The sequence below is a fragment of the Rhincodon typus genome, chromosome 23 (genome assembly GCF_021869965.1).
Source record: "Rhincodon typus isolate 14 chromosome 23, sRhiTyp1.1, whole genome shotgun sequence".
In the NCBI taxonomy this organism is placed as follows: Eukaryota; Metazoa; Chordata; class Chondrichthyes; order Orectolobiformes; family Rhincodontidae; genus Rhincodon; species Rhincodon typus.
This window is the reverse complement of record NC_063354.1, coordinates 45,186,590-45,202,219: the sequence shown is the minus strand read 5'-3', so window position 1 is coordinate 45,202,219 and position 15,630 is coordinate 45,186,590. Positions and strand designations below refer to the sequence as shown.

The following is a 15,630-nucleotide window of genomic DNA, read 5'->3' as shown; positions in this document are numbered from 1 at the left end:
AATGCAGACTGGGTCACCGCTTTGCAGAACACCTACGTTCTGTCCATTAACAAAAATCCGAGCTTCCAGGTGCCTGCCACTTCAAGACACAACTGTGCTCCCACGCCAAGATTTCTGTCACAGTCCTGCTGCAGCAAGCCACAGCATAAGCTCAAATAACAACACCTCATTTTCCGCTTGGGGACCCTGCAGCCTCTTTTCAACATGGAGATCAATAACTTTACAGCCCGATTACATTCGCCCATGTTTTTCTTTAAAAACCACACACACAGTTCTGTTATGACATTGGTTGCTTTTAGCACAGCCAACCCATTCTCACCCACTGAGGCCAATTATCACACTGCATGGTTTGCTTTCAGCACAGACTACCCATTCTCTAATACCCTCAGCTCTCATTAAAACACACACAGTTCCGATGATGAGTCAACGGACTCGAAATGTTAACTCTGCTTTCTTCCCAGATTCTGCCAGGCCTGCTAGAAATCCACCAGCGATTTCTAGTTTTGTTCCAAAGCAAATAAATAATGTTAAACTTGTCTCAAAGCTTGGTTAAAGTACACTTTGGAGTACGGAGGCCAGTTCTGATCACTATACAATGTAAAGAATATGGAAGCACTGGAGAAGGTATAAGAAAATAGAGGTTATACATATCAGGAAAGATTGAGCAGGCTGGGGCTCATTTCTCGTGAAAGTGGAAAGTGACCTAACAGAGGTCTTTAAAATTATGAAAGTATTTGATCAGATAAATACGACTTTTCCACTTACTATGGAATTTAAAATAGGCACTAATAAATCCAACAGGAAATTCAGGAAAACTTCTTTACTCAGACAGTAGTGAGAATTTGGAACTTTCTACCACATGAATTCATTAAGGCAAATAGTTGAGATGCATTTAAAGGAAAGCTAATAAGCAAGGATACAGAAAGTCCTACTGAGGGCTTTGGATGAAATAAGTCAGGAGGAGGCTCTTGTCAAATGTAAAATACCAGCATATACAAAAACAGAGCTAACGTTTCGGGTCCGGTGAACTCAGTTCTGAGGAAGGGTCACCGAACCCAAAACGTTAACTCTGATGTTCCAGACCTGAAACATTAACTCCGATTTTTTTCTTCACAGATGCTGCCAGACCTGCTGAGCTTTTCCAGCTACTTTGTTTTTGTTCCTGATTTACAGCATCTGCAGTTCTTTTGGTTTTTACCAGTATAGATCTAGTTGGACTGAATGGCCTAGGCCTGTTGAAATAGATGTACTTGTTTGGAGTATCTTATTGAGGTTGATGCTGTGGGGATAAGAGATATCGTGCTTCTAATTACTGTCCAGAATCTCAGTTTAACAAAGCAGCTCTTGTGCAATGTCGCTACTTCTGAGGTCAGAGGTCTGTCACACAATCCAGGTTGATTTAAAACAGCACAACTTAATGACATCACTTGATACGATCAGATTATGCTATAAATAGCCCACTGATGTTTTCTGACGAGACTTCCGTGATGGATACACCAAGTACATCAGTCAAGGCCATTCATTAATACAGGTGATTCTGCTGTTTATTCACTAGCTGCTGGTCAGATTATGAGACACATCAAAGGTTGTTGAATATTGAAAGATTGTAGATGTTTACTGGACCAAGAACAATATGCGCATTCAAGCACCTTTGTCAGACAGCTGCACATAACAATCTGAAATGTGGTTGGCAATGCCTATTGTTTATGGCTCACTTAAAGGACATTGGAAAGGCTTGCATTTATGCAGAAATTTTCATGACCTCAAAGCATTGCAAAGTGTCAGCTGAATAATGTGGGGATATTCTCCTTGTTCTTTGCCTTCATACACAAACCCTTTCTCTATTTGTACATCGGTTCTCTTCAGCTTAACTATAGTATGTATGCCTGCTTGTAAGAGTGTATAGTGCTATATATGTGCTTGCGTGTCCCTGTGTGTGCATGCATTAGGATATACACATGCCTGTGTGAGAATGTGGGGATATATACATGCTTGTATGTGTGCCAGGTTGGGGGGTATACATGCACCTGTGTGCATGTGGGTGATATATACATGCCTGTATATATGTGTGGGGATATATGTATGTATAATATATTTGGTTAGGGGGATATACACATGCTTGTACGCATACGTATGTGGGTACATATATGTTTGTACGTATGAATGTGGGTATATGCATACTATATTTGTGTGATGATATATGCTTGTGTGCGCGCGTATGTACAGGTATATGCATGCCTGTTTGCAGGTGTGTGTGTGTGCAGGTATGCATGCACTTGTCGGTGTGTGGAGATATACACCTATGTGTGCGCGCGCATGCACACAGCTATACACATGTTTGCATGTGTGGTTATATGTATGCTTGTATAGATGCGTGTGTGCACACACGTGCATGCAGTGGAGGCGCAGGGGAGGATTTATACATGTTTGTATGAATGCAAGTCCTGCTGCATTGAAACCCTGCAATGCTGACTGGATCTTATAAAAGTTGATCTGTTGCATTGCAGAGGCTGCTTCGAGCATTGCAACCTAACCAAGCTCCTGAAAGGTTACCTCAAGATTCTTGGAAGCTCCAAGACTAACTGGGAATTAGCGAATAAAGTTTGAACAGGAAAAACTTGGAGCAAAAGTTAACGTAAAAATGGAAGGTTTCTTTTCAGTGAGTTTAGTGGTGAGGCCCCAGCTGCCTGTTTGCATCTGTCTGAGAGACTGATTTGGGGGTGAGACCAATTCCTTCAGGGTGTGTCTCATTAACACTAAGCCAATGCAGCAGCTGAATTAGGTACAGGATTACAGTTGATGCATTTCACAAGCTAGGAATGAAATTGAGCAAGCAACATACACATATAACCAATCTGAAATTAAACTCTGCAATCATCTATCCAAATCTCTCCTCCACTCACACCTTGTTGACTCTACTTCTGACAAAGCAATTTGCCTAAATATCAGAATAGAATCATAGACTAGGATGGCACAAGAGAAGGTAATTCAGCTCACTGAAACCGTTGGCTCTTTCAAAAAGCAATTAAGTTAATCCCACTCTCTTGCCCTTCTCCCAAAGCCTGCTGTTTTCTTCTCGATCAAGTATTTATCCAATTCGCTTTTGAATCTGTTTCCATTTTCACATCAGGTATATATTTCAGAATAATATGCAATAAAAAAAGGTTTCTCCTCACATTGCTTCTGGCTCTTTTTTAGTCTGCACCCCCTAGATTTCAACACTTTCGATTTGATCTGCTCACTGTACAGGGTTCTCCTGCTCATCAAAATCATGGGGTAACTGATTCCAATCAATAACGACTGGGCTGGATGATCAACGCTGGTCATTAGGGACTGGAGAGAAATTGATTCTCGTCAATAGTAGGCAGTGGGTTATCCAATCCTGGTCACTATGATGAGGGAGGCTGGACCTCACTCACTGCAGACTCGGGATTAAATTAATCCTCAGCACTATGGACAGGGGTAGGGGTAAGAAGAATCAATTGGCCATCGATGATTAACAAGCTGCTGCTGGACTCTGACTCAGAGTGGATGTGGTCTTTTGTCACATTTTCCAGACCCTTCACCATCGTCACCCAGAGAAGCATGTCAATAACAAACTCAGAGACACTAAGAACTGCCAACGCTGCAGTCATAAATAACACAGTGTGGAGCTGGAGGAATACAGCAGGCCAGGCAGCATCAGAGGAGCAAGAAAGTTGACGTTTCGGGTCATTTATGAAGAAGGGTCCCAACCTGAAACATTAACTTTCCTGCTCCTCTGATGCTGCCTGGCCTGCTGTGTTCCTCCAGCTCCACACTGTGTTATCCATGTCAATAACAAACTAGGTTTCAATCACCTCCTCCCAATCTCTCCCTCCATGCTCCAATATTATTCGTTCACACTCCGTGAAGTTTCTTAGTGTATTTATTGTACATGTAATATGAATGTTCTTGGTCATAAAAACACAGCAAAGGCCAAACAAAGGCACTGACAGAGGCTGTTTTTACAAAACAGGCTCAGATACTACACCAGTGTAAGAAAAGGACCTGGTATAGACCTACCCCAGCACGGCCTGCTCCTGGAATTGTTGACCAAAAGAAGCCTCTCCAGTCTGGATCCTCAAAGATATAAGGCAGGATGCGGGTCAGGAGCTGAGTGCAGTTAATAATAATCTGTTTCTCCTTGTCACTCGCACAGCCCGACTCAGCACCTTGGACTAACTTCTCAACTGCCTGGATGGACCAGAAAAAAATACATTATTTAGATAACTATTTATACAACACGTAGTATGGGTGGGTACAGGTCTGTCACTGTATAACACTGGGGTACAGTAATGGCAGGCACAGGTCTGTCACTGTATAACACTGGGGTACAGTACCAGTGAGGACAGATCTGTCACTGTATAACACTACGGTACAGTACTGGTGAGGGCAGGTCTGTCACTGTACAACACTACGGTACAGTACTGGTGAGGGCAGGTCTGTCACTGTATAACACTTGGGTACAGTACCGGTGGGCACAGGTCTGTCACTGTATAACACTGGGGTACAATACTGGTGAGGACAGGTCTGCCTCTGTATAACACAGATATACTTTTGGCACGTGTGTGTTGCTACAAAGCCAGCAGAAGAAGGTAGTGCTGGGTTTTCTCCTTGAAGTGCTGTTCTTGATTTGATACACGAAGTTGTTTATCAATCTACTTATTATGGTACATTGCTATGTGGCAGGAGTCACATATAAACCAAACTGGGCTAGTACATTAGGCTTCCTTCTCCAAAGGAAATTCCAAGAACAATTGGGTTTTTACAACAAATGTACAGCTTTACAGTCACTTTTACAGAGAAGAACTTTATTTTTCCTGATTTTCTTTTGAACCAAACACAAACTGACATGGTCAGAGTTAAACACTGTGGGTAACAAGCACAAGCCTCTGGATTACTCACTGGTAAAATAACTAGTACTTGGTCAGCACTGGTTTAAAGGAAAACTGGACAAAACTACTTAGCCGGAGTAGTTTCTGAGAACCGCAACATACTGTATCTGCAGCAAGTGGGGCCTGCAATTAGACTGAGGAAGGAAACACTCCACAGAGAAATTTCCGTTTTCTAAAAGCCTGTGGTTTCTTCAAACCACATAGTGGTCACCATGGAGAGAGGCAGCCACAAACACAGCAAATCACATGATCAGCAAAGAAATAAGAGCACAGAATAGCAAGAGCGTACAGAGAAGAATTTCCAGATACCACCAGAGATAAGGCCATGAGACAGTACAGAAATTGGGATTGTTCTCCTTAATAGCAGACAAAGCTAAGGAAAGAACAAATTGAGGGGTAAAAAAATCATGAATGATTTTAACAGAATAAACAAGGAGAAAGAGTTTTCACTCACAGAATGAGCAATAACCAGAGGACTAAGATACAAAAACAATTTACAAGAGTACGGGGAAAGAGGAAACATTTATTTTTCGAGCAGATCATGGTTTGGAACACATCGGGATGGCAGTGAATGCATCAACTTCCAAAGGGAATGTGATAAGTGTTTGAAGTAGAAATGTTTGAAGTTTTCACAGCTAAGGGTGGAGAGCAGAAGAGGGATACTAAGCGGATAGCTCTTACAATGACCAGGCAAGAAAATAATGAGTTATTGGCCTCCTTCAGGGCTGTTCAATTGTTCAAGTGACAAATAGGAGTTGACAGAACTGCTTCAATGTTCACCTCAATGGAAGGGAACAGTGCAAAAAGGGGTACAGTACAAAAAACCAGGGTGGTTTTGTCAGGCTGTTGCATTGATCGGAGATACACAGATATGTGTCACTAGCTGTGTAATGAGGTGACTATCTCACTTAAGGCTTTGCCCAACATCCCCAAAGAGGATCAGCCAATCCACAGGGAGGTGGGCAACTATCATGTGGCCTGTAGGAAGCATTCTTACCACTTTCAAGATAAGATGGAACATGCATTTATACTATGATTTATCAATTATTCCCATTACTCCAAAGTTCAGTCACTGTGGTAGGTAAGTGGAGCAGTCTGAAGTCACAAATTCAGGAGTGTGATGGAATATCAGTAAGCTTTGCATAGTCAGGAAGGAGAGTAATATGAGCGTAAACTAACTAGGAATACAAAGGAAAATTGCAAGAAATTTTTTTTAAAGATGCCTAAAAGAGAAGAGAGAGGCAAGAGTGGACACTGAACCACTGGAAAATGTGGCTAGAGAAGTAGTAATGGGGAACAAGGAAATGACAGAGGAACTGAATAGACACTTTGCATCAGTTTTCACAGTAGAAGACACCAGCAGCATATCAGAACTTCAACAGAGTCAAGGGGCAGAGGTGAATGTAGCGGTCATCATTAAGGAGAAGGTGGTGGGAAAACTGAAAGGTCTGAAGGTAGAAAAATCACCTGGAACTGAAGGACTACATCCTGTGAATGAATGATAAAAAATTACCAGATCATCAGTTTTGAAGTGGCATTCTTTGGAGGGGGCACATTAGCGAGAGCATTAAAACAATATCAACTCTTCCAACACCCTCCCTAAAAGGCAGACATATCAACATCAAATCTAAAAAATGTCACCTTGAACAGAGTCACCTCCTTCAGTCATGTAAGGGAGCAATGGTTTAGATTACATGCTGAAGTGGCACTTGAGCATAAACACAAGAGTAATTATATGTGAGCCAAACTTTAGCTTTTGTTGACCATTGTACTGAAATACCAGAGAACAGATCAAACAAAGTGTGTTAAAAAAAATTAGTACTGCCAATACCCTGACCTCATTCCTGTTCAGTCTATGAATGCACTGCTTCCAATGACTAACTTTAAATTGGATGGCTGATTCAGCCACCAATATATACACAACATTAGGGAAGGGAAGAAATTACAAACACACCCTGTTGGCCCAAAGGGTGACTGGGGGACGGAATTGACCTGGTTGGGTGACAGTTCAGGTAGGGGCAAGCTCACATACTGGAATTGGGAATTGAGGGACTTGCTGAACAATGTTCCAAACACGGTGCAGTGACACTGAGTGAGAGGTACACGTTTATCCTGGATTATATTAAGCCTGCCACTCTTCTAGACTGGTAAACTAACTGCGATAATTTCAAACTCTGTTAATAAGCCAGTCTGAGCATGCACTAGGCTTCTGAGTGTATGATATCAGTACACATGAAGGAAAAGGCAGTTCAAGAAATATATTTTCATTTGGCGTCAAAAATTTTATGATCAACCTGCTCAGAGACGTTATGACACACCTCTGGAACAGGTGAAACTTAAACCTGGATCTCTTGGCTCAGAAGTAGGGACACTACCACAGCCCCACAAATAGTCCCTTTCAATTGTTGTTCTTAATTGATGACCACTAAGTACTCCCAGATTCCGTGATAAAAGCATATAGTAGTGAACAGCAATTAATTTTATTTGAATTTTACCATTCTCATTTGGGATATCATAACATGCACCAGGTTTTACATCCTTAATAACTTACACATTGCAGCTGATTAGCTACAAGCTCCTCCTCTCACTCACTGAAAGCTCAGTGAGACTTGCAGGCATCAGCTGAATCTTATCACCCATAATTCAGCAGCAACTCCTAGAGGGGTCCTCTTGTGGTGGAGAGGTAGTGTCCCTATCCCTGAACCAAGACACCTGGAGGTGCAGCTGTGGGCAGAGATGACAGTGTAGAGGGCAGCGCTATGGCTCCGTGATTAGCACTGCTGCCTCACAGCACCAGGGACCCAACTGTTTGCGTGGAGTGTGCACATTCTACCCGTGTCTGTGTGTTTCCTCTGTGTGCTCAGTTTCCTCCCACAGTCCAAAGATGAGCAGGTTAGGTAGATTGGCTATGCTAAATTGGCCATAGAGTCCAGGGATGTGCAGACTCAGTGGATTAGCTGTGGGAAATGCAGGATTACAGGGATAGGGTAGGGGGCGGGTCTGGGTGGGATGGTCTTCGGAGGGTCGGGGTAGACCTGATGAACCGAATAGCCTGCTTCCACACTGTACGGATTCTATGATTATTCTGTATCTAACCCCGTGTTGCCTTTGTCCTCAGTGTTTAATGGGGACAGTGTAGAGAAAGCTTTACTCCATACCTAACCCCATGCTGTACCTGTCCTGGGAGTGTTTGATGGGAACATTGTCGAGGGAGATGTACTCTGCGTCTAACTTATGGTATATACATCTCCTCAACACGAGTGCTAGAAAAAAGAAATAATTTGACTCACATGACAAACATTCCTCAGTTAATTTAGCTCAAAGTTCACAGGAAAGGACAGATGGTCTCCGTACCTTATAGCACAGGGTGGCTAAGTTAGAGGGTGACTCCTCCCTGACTGCTCGGATCTCAGCTGCTGGCACCAAGGTGAACACGTCCTGGATGGATGTAGCTGTGTCAGCCCAGAACTGATCCCAGAATGCATCATCAGTGGCCTCCACTGGCTGCAAAATACAAGAAACACGTTATAGAAACAGCCTGGGTTACAATAACATCAAACTGAACCACTCAACAGGGGAGCTGGTGATAATGCCACTGCAGAGAGATCCAGGGACCCAGGCTAACATTCTTTAGGCATGGGTTCTGATCCCATCAATACAGCTGGCAAAATTTGGATTCAACAAAATCTGGACTGAAGAGCTAATCACATCCATGACGATTGTTGTTTAAAAACCCACCTAGTTCACCCATGTCTTTTTGGGAATGAAATCCACCATCCTTACCCAGTCTGACCTAGGTGTGATTGCAGACTCTCAGTAACGTGGTTGACTCTCAACTGCCCTCTGGGCACTTAGGGACTGGCAGTAAATGCAGATCAAGGCAGCGACACCCACATCCCATGATCAAAGAATAAAAAGCATAACTTGTTTTGGAGATTACTCCTTTACCAGAATTCCCATGGCATTTCACAACAGTATCTTCAAATAAAATCTGACACTGGGGGGAATAAGGTAAATTAGGTTGGCTTTGTCAAAGAGCTTGACATTAAGGAGCATCTTAACAAGTTGACAGGTGTATGGAGAAACAGTGATGCTTAGCAAAAGAAATCCCATTGTTTACAGCCAAGGCAGCAGAAGGCATGACCAAAGGTGAAAATCAGGGATAGGCCAGAGTTCAGAACTGAAGGAGCACAGCGTTCCCAGAGGGCTGGGGAAAGGTACAGTACAGGAATGAGGCCACGAAGGGATCTGAATGCAAGGATAAAAATTTTAAAACTGAGGTGGAGCCAGAACAGAAGCCAATGTGCCCAGGGGTAGTGGATGAACAGGACTTGCTGTGAATAAATCCTTGTTTGAAAGCCAATTGCATTCACCACACAAGTAAGGAATTTGAGTGCAGCAACTATCATTATTTCAGAAAACAATTTCATAAACCTACTGCACTATACAGTGTGTCATGCATTCACAAAATCACACCTCCAAAGCAATTCAAATTTAAAACTATTTCCTTGAACACAGAAAACAAGAGTTGTTTTACAAATGAACTTCCCAAATAGTCTAACAATGCCCAACCTAATGCAGCGCAACAACTTTGTCTTTAACATTTCACAATGTCCCAAGTCACTTCACGAAAAATGTAAACCAATAAAACCTGAAGGAGGAGGTATGATAATGGAGACTAAAAAAAAACTGGTCAAAGAGATAAGTTTTAAAAAGGTAGCCATGATGTGGAGGTGCCGGTGTTGGACTCGGGTGGACAAGGTCAGAAATCATACGACACAAGCTTTCGTAGCCTCATTCCTTCTTACACCTCACAACACCTTAAAAAGGTAAAGAGAAGGAGGGATTAAGGGTGGCAATTTCATAACATAAGGCTTGCACAGCTGAGGGCATGGCCAGAGAAGATAGGCAAATGGATCCATACTGTCTAGAAGGCCAGAATTGGAGGAATACAAGAAGTTGCACAGGGGCATAGGGGAGTAGAGGAAGTTACAGAGTTAAGGATGGGTGAAGTCACAGAGGGATTTGAAAATAAGGATATAGTTTTTAAACCCTTGGTGGAATGGAATCCAACAAACAAAAGCACCCAAATGTCCACATTGACAACTGTTACATATCCTAATTAACAGCTATTTTATGAATAAATTTAACTCATTATGACAAAAATCACTTGTAAGCACTAGTGGGGTGAAAACTTTGTGGATAGAATTATGAAATTGGAATGGATTACAACAGCAGTGGGCAATGTTTGCAGACCACCTTTGTAGCAGCTGTGAAGGGTTGGAACATGTAAAATGGAGAGATTCAACTAGTATGTAGTAACAAAAGAATTGGTGTGGACCGTCTTACTACTTAAACCTGTTGTACCATTTAATGAGATAATAGCTAATCTGTGATCTAACTCCACATGGCCACACAGACTAGGGCTATTTTCCTTGGAGCAGAAAAGTCTGGGTGGTGGGGGGAGGGATGGAATCAGATTGAGGTGTACAAAATTATGAGGGGTAAAAAATTATGAGGGGCTATGTAGTCTCTCTTTCTGGCTGAATTGCCCCAGCCCTGGGCAATATCCAAGTGAATCTATTCTGCACCCTTTCCAGTGCAATCCCATCCTTCCTATAATGAGGTGACCAGAAGTGGACACAGTACTCCAGTTGTGGCTCAACCAATGTCCTACACAGCTCCTTCAAAATCGCCCAGCTTTGTACTGAATACCTCAACTAATAAATGCAAGTATCCAATATGCGCCTTCATAACCATCCTATCCACCTATTCTGATGACTTCAAGGCTCCACATACATGCACACCAAGGTCCCATTGATCTTCAGTGTTATCCAGGGTCCTCACATTCATTGTGTAATCCCCAGCCTTGTTAATTCTCCAAAAACCTCCCAAAGATAATTGAAACTTCAAAGATGGTAAGGCGAGATCATCTTAAAATAATCACAAACACCTGGGAAAAGATGCAAGGAAAGCAATTAGATATAAAAGCCGACAACTCCCTCAGACCAGATGGCCTTTATAAAGTTCCAAAAATCTTTCAATTCCATCCTAGGATCTTAAAAGCAGTGGCAGCACAGATAGCAGATGCACTGGTTCTAATCTTCCAAAAATCCGGTGGATTGGAAAATAGCAAATTAAACACCTTTGCTGAAGAGTGGGCGCGCGGGGAGAATCAGAAAGAAGAAATTGTTTGACAATGGGAGGATGTTATAATCCATTATTAAGATCGTTATAGTAGGATACTTTAAAAAATATCCTGATCAGGCAGAGCTAGCATGGCATTGCAAAAGGGAAATTGTGTATAACTAACCTAATAGAGTATTTTGACAAAGTAACATTCACAGTGCATGGTGTACTTGGATTTTGAAAAGCAATTTGATAAGATGACTTCTCAAAGGATGAGGCACAAGAGCACTGGTGTAGAAGGGTCATATATTTAGCATGTATAAGGAATGAGTTAGCTCAACAGGAAGCAGAGAGTAGGGATTAGTGGATCTTTCTCAGATCGGCATGCTGTCTCTACTGGAGTGCCACAGGGGTCAGCGCTGAGTCCTTAACTATTTACAATCTATAATGATCACGTGAACGGGGTGATTAATTATATGGTGGCTACATTTGATGATGACACCAACGTAGGTCAGAAAGTAAGTTGCTGAGAGGAGGTAAAGAGACTGCAAAGAGATATAGATGGGTTCAGTGAGTGGTCAAAAAGTTCTAGTATAACTCAGGTAAATTTCATGTTGTCCATTTTGGCAGGAAGAATAGAAAGTCAGGCTATTATTTAAATCAAGATTGCAGGACTCTTTCAGAGGGACCTGGGTGCCCTAATACATGAATCACAGAAGTTTATAATGCAGGTACAACAAGTGTTTAACAAGGCAAATGGAACGTTGTTGCTTTTCCAAAAGGAATGGAATATCGAAGGAATGAAATTTTACTGCAGCTGTACAGGGCATTGGTGAGACTATATCCAGAGTACTGCGTATTATTTTGGTTTCCTTATTTAAAAAAGGAAGAACATATAACTATACAGCATAGGAAAAGGCCCTTTGGCCCATGATATTGTGCTGAACATGACGCCAAATTAAACTAATTCCTTCTGCCTGCCCTTGGTCCATATCAGCCCATTCCTTGCATATTCATTGGCTTATCTGAAAGCCCCTATTGTATTTGCCTCCACCACCACCCGTGGCAGTGAGTTCCGGACTCCTACCATTCTCTGTGTAAAAAAACTTGCACCTCACATTTTCTTTGAATTTTCCCCCTCACCTTAAATGCATGCCCCCTACTATTAGACACTTCAACTCTGGGAAAAAGATTCTGACTGTCAGCCCTATCTATGCATCTTATAATTTTACAGATTTCTATCAAGTCTCCCCTCAGCTTCCGCCACTTCAGAGAAAACAACCCGAGTGTTTCTAGCCTCTCCTTATAGCTCATACCCTCTAATCCAGGCAGCATCCTGGTAAACCTCTTCTGCACCCTGTCCAAAGTCTCCACATCCTTCCTGTATGGTGGCGACCAGAATTGAACACAGTACTCTATGTGTGGCCTAACCAAAGTCTTATAAAGCTGCAACATGACAACCTGGCTCTTGTATTCAATTCCCCGACCAAAAAAGGCAAGCATGCCATACGCCTTCTTTACCACCCTATCTACTTGCGTGGCTACTTTCAGGGAGACACAGACATGAACCCCGAGATCTCTGAAACTACTTTCAAAACACTTCAGAGAAAATTCACTAGACTCAGTCCTCAGATGAAAGGCTTAACTCATGAAAAAATTTAAACTTCAACAGGTTGGAGTTAGATTTTTGATAGACCCAAAAAGTCAGGGTTAGGAGAGACAGACAGAAAAGTGGAGCTGACACTGCAACTAGATGAGCGCTGATCTTATTGGATGGTGCAACAGCCTGAAGGAGCAAACAGCCTACTCAAGGCTTTGTCATATTAACACCCAATACAGAACAGTACACGGATGGGTGAGCTGAGGGGCTCTATTGCTGATACCCAACACAATGTGGTGACATTAAAGAGGAAGGAGCTTAGTTTCAATGCTCATCTTACTAAATCTGTATCACAAATCACAATTATTCTGAAATCAGTAAGAATCAAAAAATTCACAACAGCAGAGGACCTAACACTTGCAAAATCCAGGCAGGGTCCATGCAACTCTGATACATTTGTTTTAAGATGTTACTGAACAACGAGAGAAAGATTTTTATTTATTGTGTCTTGCATGATCTCAGGATGTTTCACAGTGCCTTGCAGCCAATAAGCAATTCTAAATTGCTTTTAGAACTGTAGTCATTGCATTAATGTAGGAAAGACAGCAAACATAATCTAATAATGATTACCAGATAATCTGGTTTAACGATGAGCTGGAAAGATAAATACTAGCCGGGATACACAGAAGAATGTCCCTGCTCCTCTTCACATGATCACGGGATCTTTTATGTTCACCTAAGAGTGTGGCTCTCTCCAGAGTTTAACAGCTCTTCAACAGACAGGTCCATCTCTTCCTGCCTCTGCATTTTCAACACCACAAATGATGTTACATTAAACCCATATACAACAATTGGTGTACAGAGTCCAGACCAGGCCACTACATTTTCAGGAGCATGTGATGAAGATGTTAGAGAGGTCGGAAAAGATTCATGAGAATGTTTCCAGGAATGAGGATTAAGTGTATTGATTGAAAAAGAGAAGAATTTGTTACAGATGTTCAACATCACGAGGAGACAGGACACGGGTGGCACGGTGGCTTAGTGGTTAGCACTGCTGCCTCACAGCGCCAGGGACCCAGGTTCGATTCCACCCTCAGGAGTTTGCACATTCTCCCCACATCTACTTGGGCCTTGCTAAGCTGCCCATAACATCCAGGGGATCTGTAGGTTAGGTGCATTAGCCATGAGAAACATAGGATAGGGGTTGGGTTTGGGTGGGATGCTCTTTGGTGGGTCAGTGTGGACTCAATGGACCAAATGGCCAGCTTCCACACTGTAGGGGTTCTGTGATTCTATGACAGAATAGATATGGAGAATGAAACAACAGTGGAAGGGTCGAAAACCAAAGGATACAAATTTAAGGCAATTGCCACAAGAAGCAACTGCAACGCAAGGAAAAAACATATTCATTCAGACTGCGGCTCAGATCAGGAAAGCATTACTTAAGAGTGTGGTGAGTCAGCTTTAATCAAAACCTTCAATACCGCAGTGAACAACTATCAAAAGATTAAAAAAGTGAAGGGTTGTGGGGAAAAAGGTGAGTCAGTACGCCTAGGTGAATGCTCTTGTAGAGAGCCAGTTCAGACCAAGCAGGCCAAATGGCCCTGTTCTGTGACATAAACATGCTATAATTCCATGAAAGGGTCGGTATTGAGCACGTAATAAGTGTGGATTTGCTGAGAGGTTCAGTCATTAATGTCATATTTCTGGTTTAAAGATAAGTTGAACTTACACTGGCGTTTAATCTCATAAAATATTCCAATTTGCTTTACCAGAGTGACCCTAAGGCACATTAGGATATTTTAGGACAGATGGCCAAATTTGGTCAAAAACATGGTTTTAAAGGAGCATCTTCAAGGAGATAAGGGTGCAGTGATTAAGGTTGGGGAGACCTACAGCTTAACACTGTGGCAACTGAAGGTACAGCAACCCATGGTGCAGCAATTAACATCATAGATGCACAAGAGAGCAGAATGGAGGAGCACAGAGATCTGAAAGGATTGTAGAACTGAAGAAGAATTTTAAAACTGAGGCGCTACTGGATCACAAGCTTGTGTAGATCAGCAAGCACAGGGTTGGTGGGTAATCTAACTGCACATCTTAAGAAAGCAGGTAGCACCAACTCACAAGGTGGTGTCAGCACTGTCGAGGTAAACTCTAGCACTCCGAAGCACCACAAGCTGCCTTCATACTCTGGTCGTGGAGTGGCTGTACTTCGAAGCTGCCCACATGGAAACACAGCTTTCTCATCACTGACTTTCACTACTCCATGGAACTTACACAGCCAGCAACTGCTAAACAGCTGGCACAAAACGGGTGAATTCAAAGCAGAAAGCAATGCAGCACATTGTGCAACCCAAACAGTTAGTCACTTGACAAGAGAAACCTGCTCACTGATGTCAGTGTTGTTGTGGGGGGAGGGTGAGAAACACAACAACACGCTCACCTCCCCAGTCTGCTCAAGTGGATCGGGAACGGTGACAGCATTCGGCTCAGCTGGGAGACCCGCAGTGTCAGGCCAGACAGTGAATAATGGCCAATTGTTCCCCAGTGTCATCCACAGCCTGGTTCCGAGAGAGGGAAGGACCTCACACATCCCTGACCCACTGGAGGAACCTTCACAAACCCTGACTCTTGGGAGGGCAGGGTGTGTGACCCTCTCAGACCCTGACACTTGTGTGGGGGAGGGGGTAGGGGAAACCCTCACACACCCTGACTCCCAGGGTGAGGGGTGGAAGTTCTGGAACACTCTCACACATCCTGATCCACTGGGGGCCAGCTCCGTCAGGAAACTGCATTCACCCAATATCCAGAGGAACCTAATACAAATGAATGCAGAGGGTCAGAGAGCGAGCACGACGGTCAATCCAACAATTTTAGGAAGGTTTCTGGCATGAATTATTCTTCTGTTTATGAATGTGAAGATTGTGATGGAGGTGGGGAGGCTTTTCATGTGTGGCAGGGTCAGGTAGAAGAGTACAGTTT

General features: G+C 42.9%; 1 protein-coding gene across 1 annotated transcript in view; it reads right to left on the bottom strand.

Annotated features, from left to right (window-relative positions):
- The window catches only part of LOC109924729 (protein HID1-like), a 34,088-nt gene extending 23,319 nt beyond the window's left edge, over positions 1-10,769 (bottom strand). Inside the window, exons 1-3 of the mRNA XM_020524722.2 lie at positions 10,716-10,769; positions 8,271-8,420; positions 4,045-4,215 (exon numbers count right to left, since the gene is read on the bottom strand). Of these exons, the coding sequence (XP_020380311.2) occupies positions 4,045-4,215; positions 8,271-8,420; positions 10,716-10,769 (375 nt within the window). The remainder of the gene's footprint in view (positions 1-4,044; positions 4,216-8,270; positions 8,421-10,715) is intronic.
- Between the last annotated feature and the right edge of the window lie 4,861 nt (positions 10,770-15,630).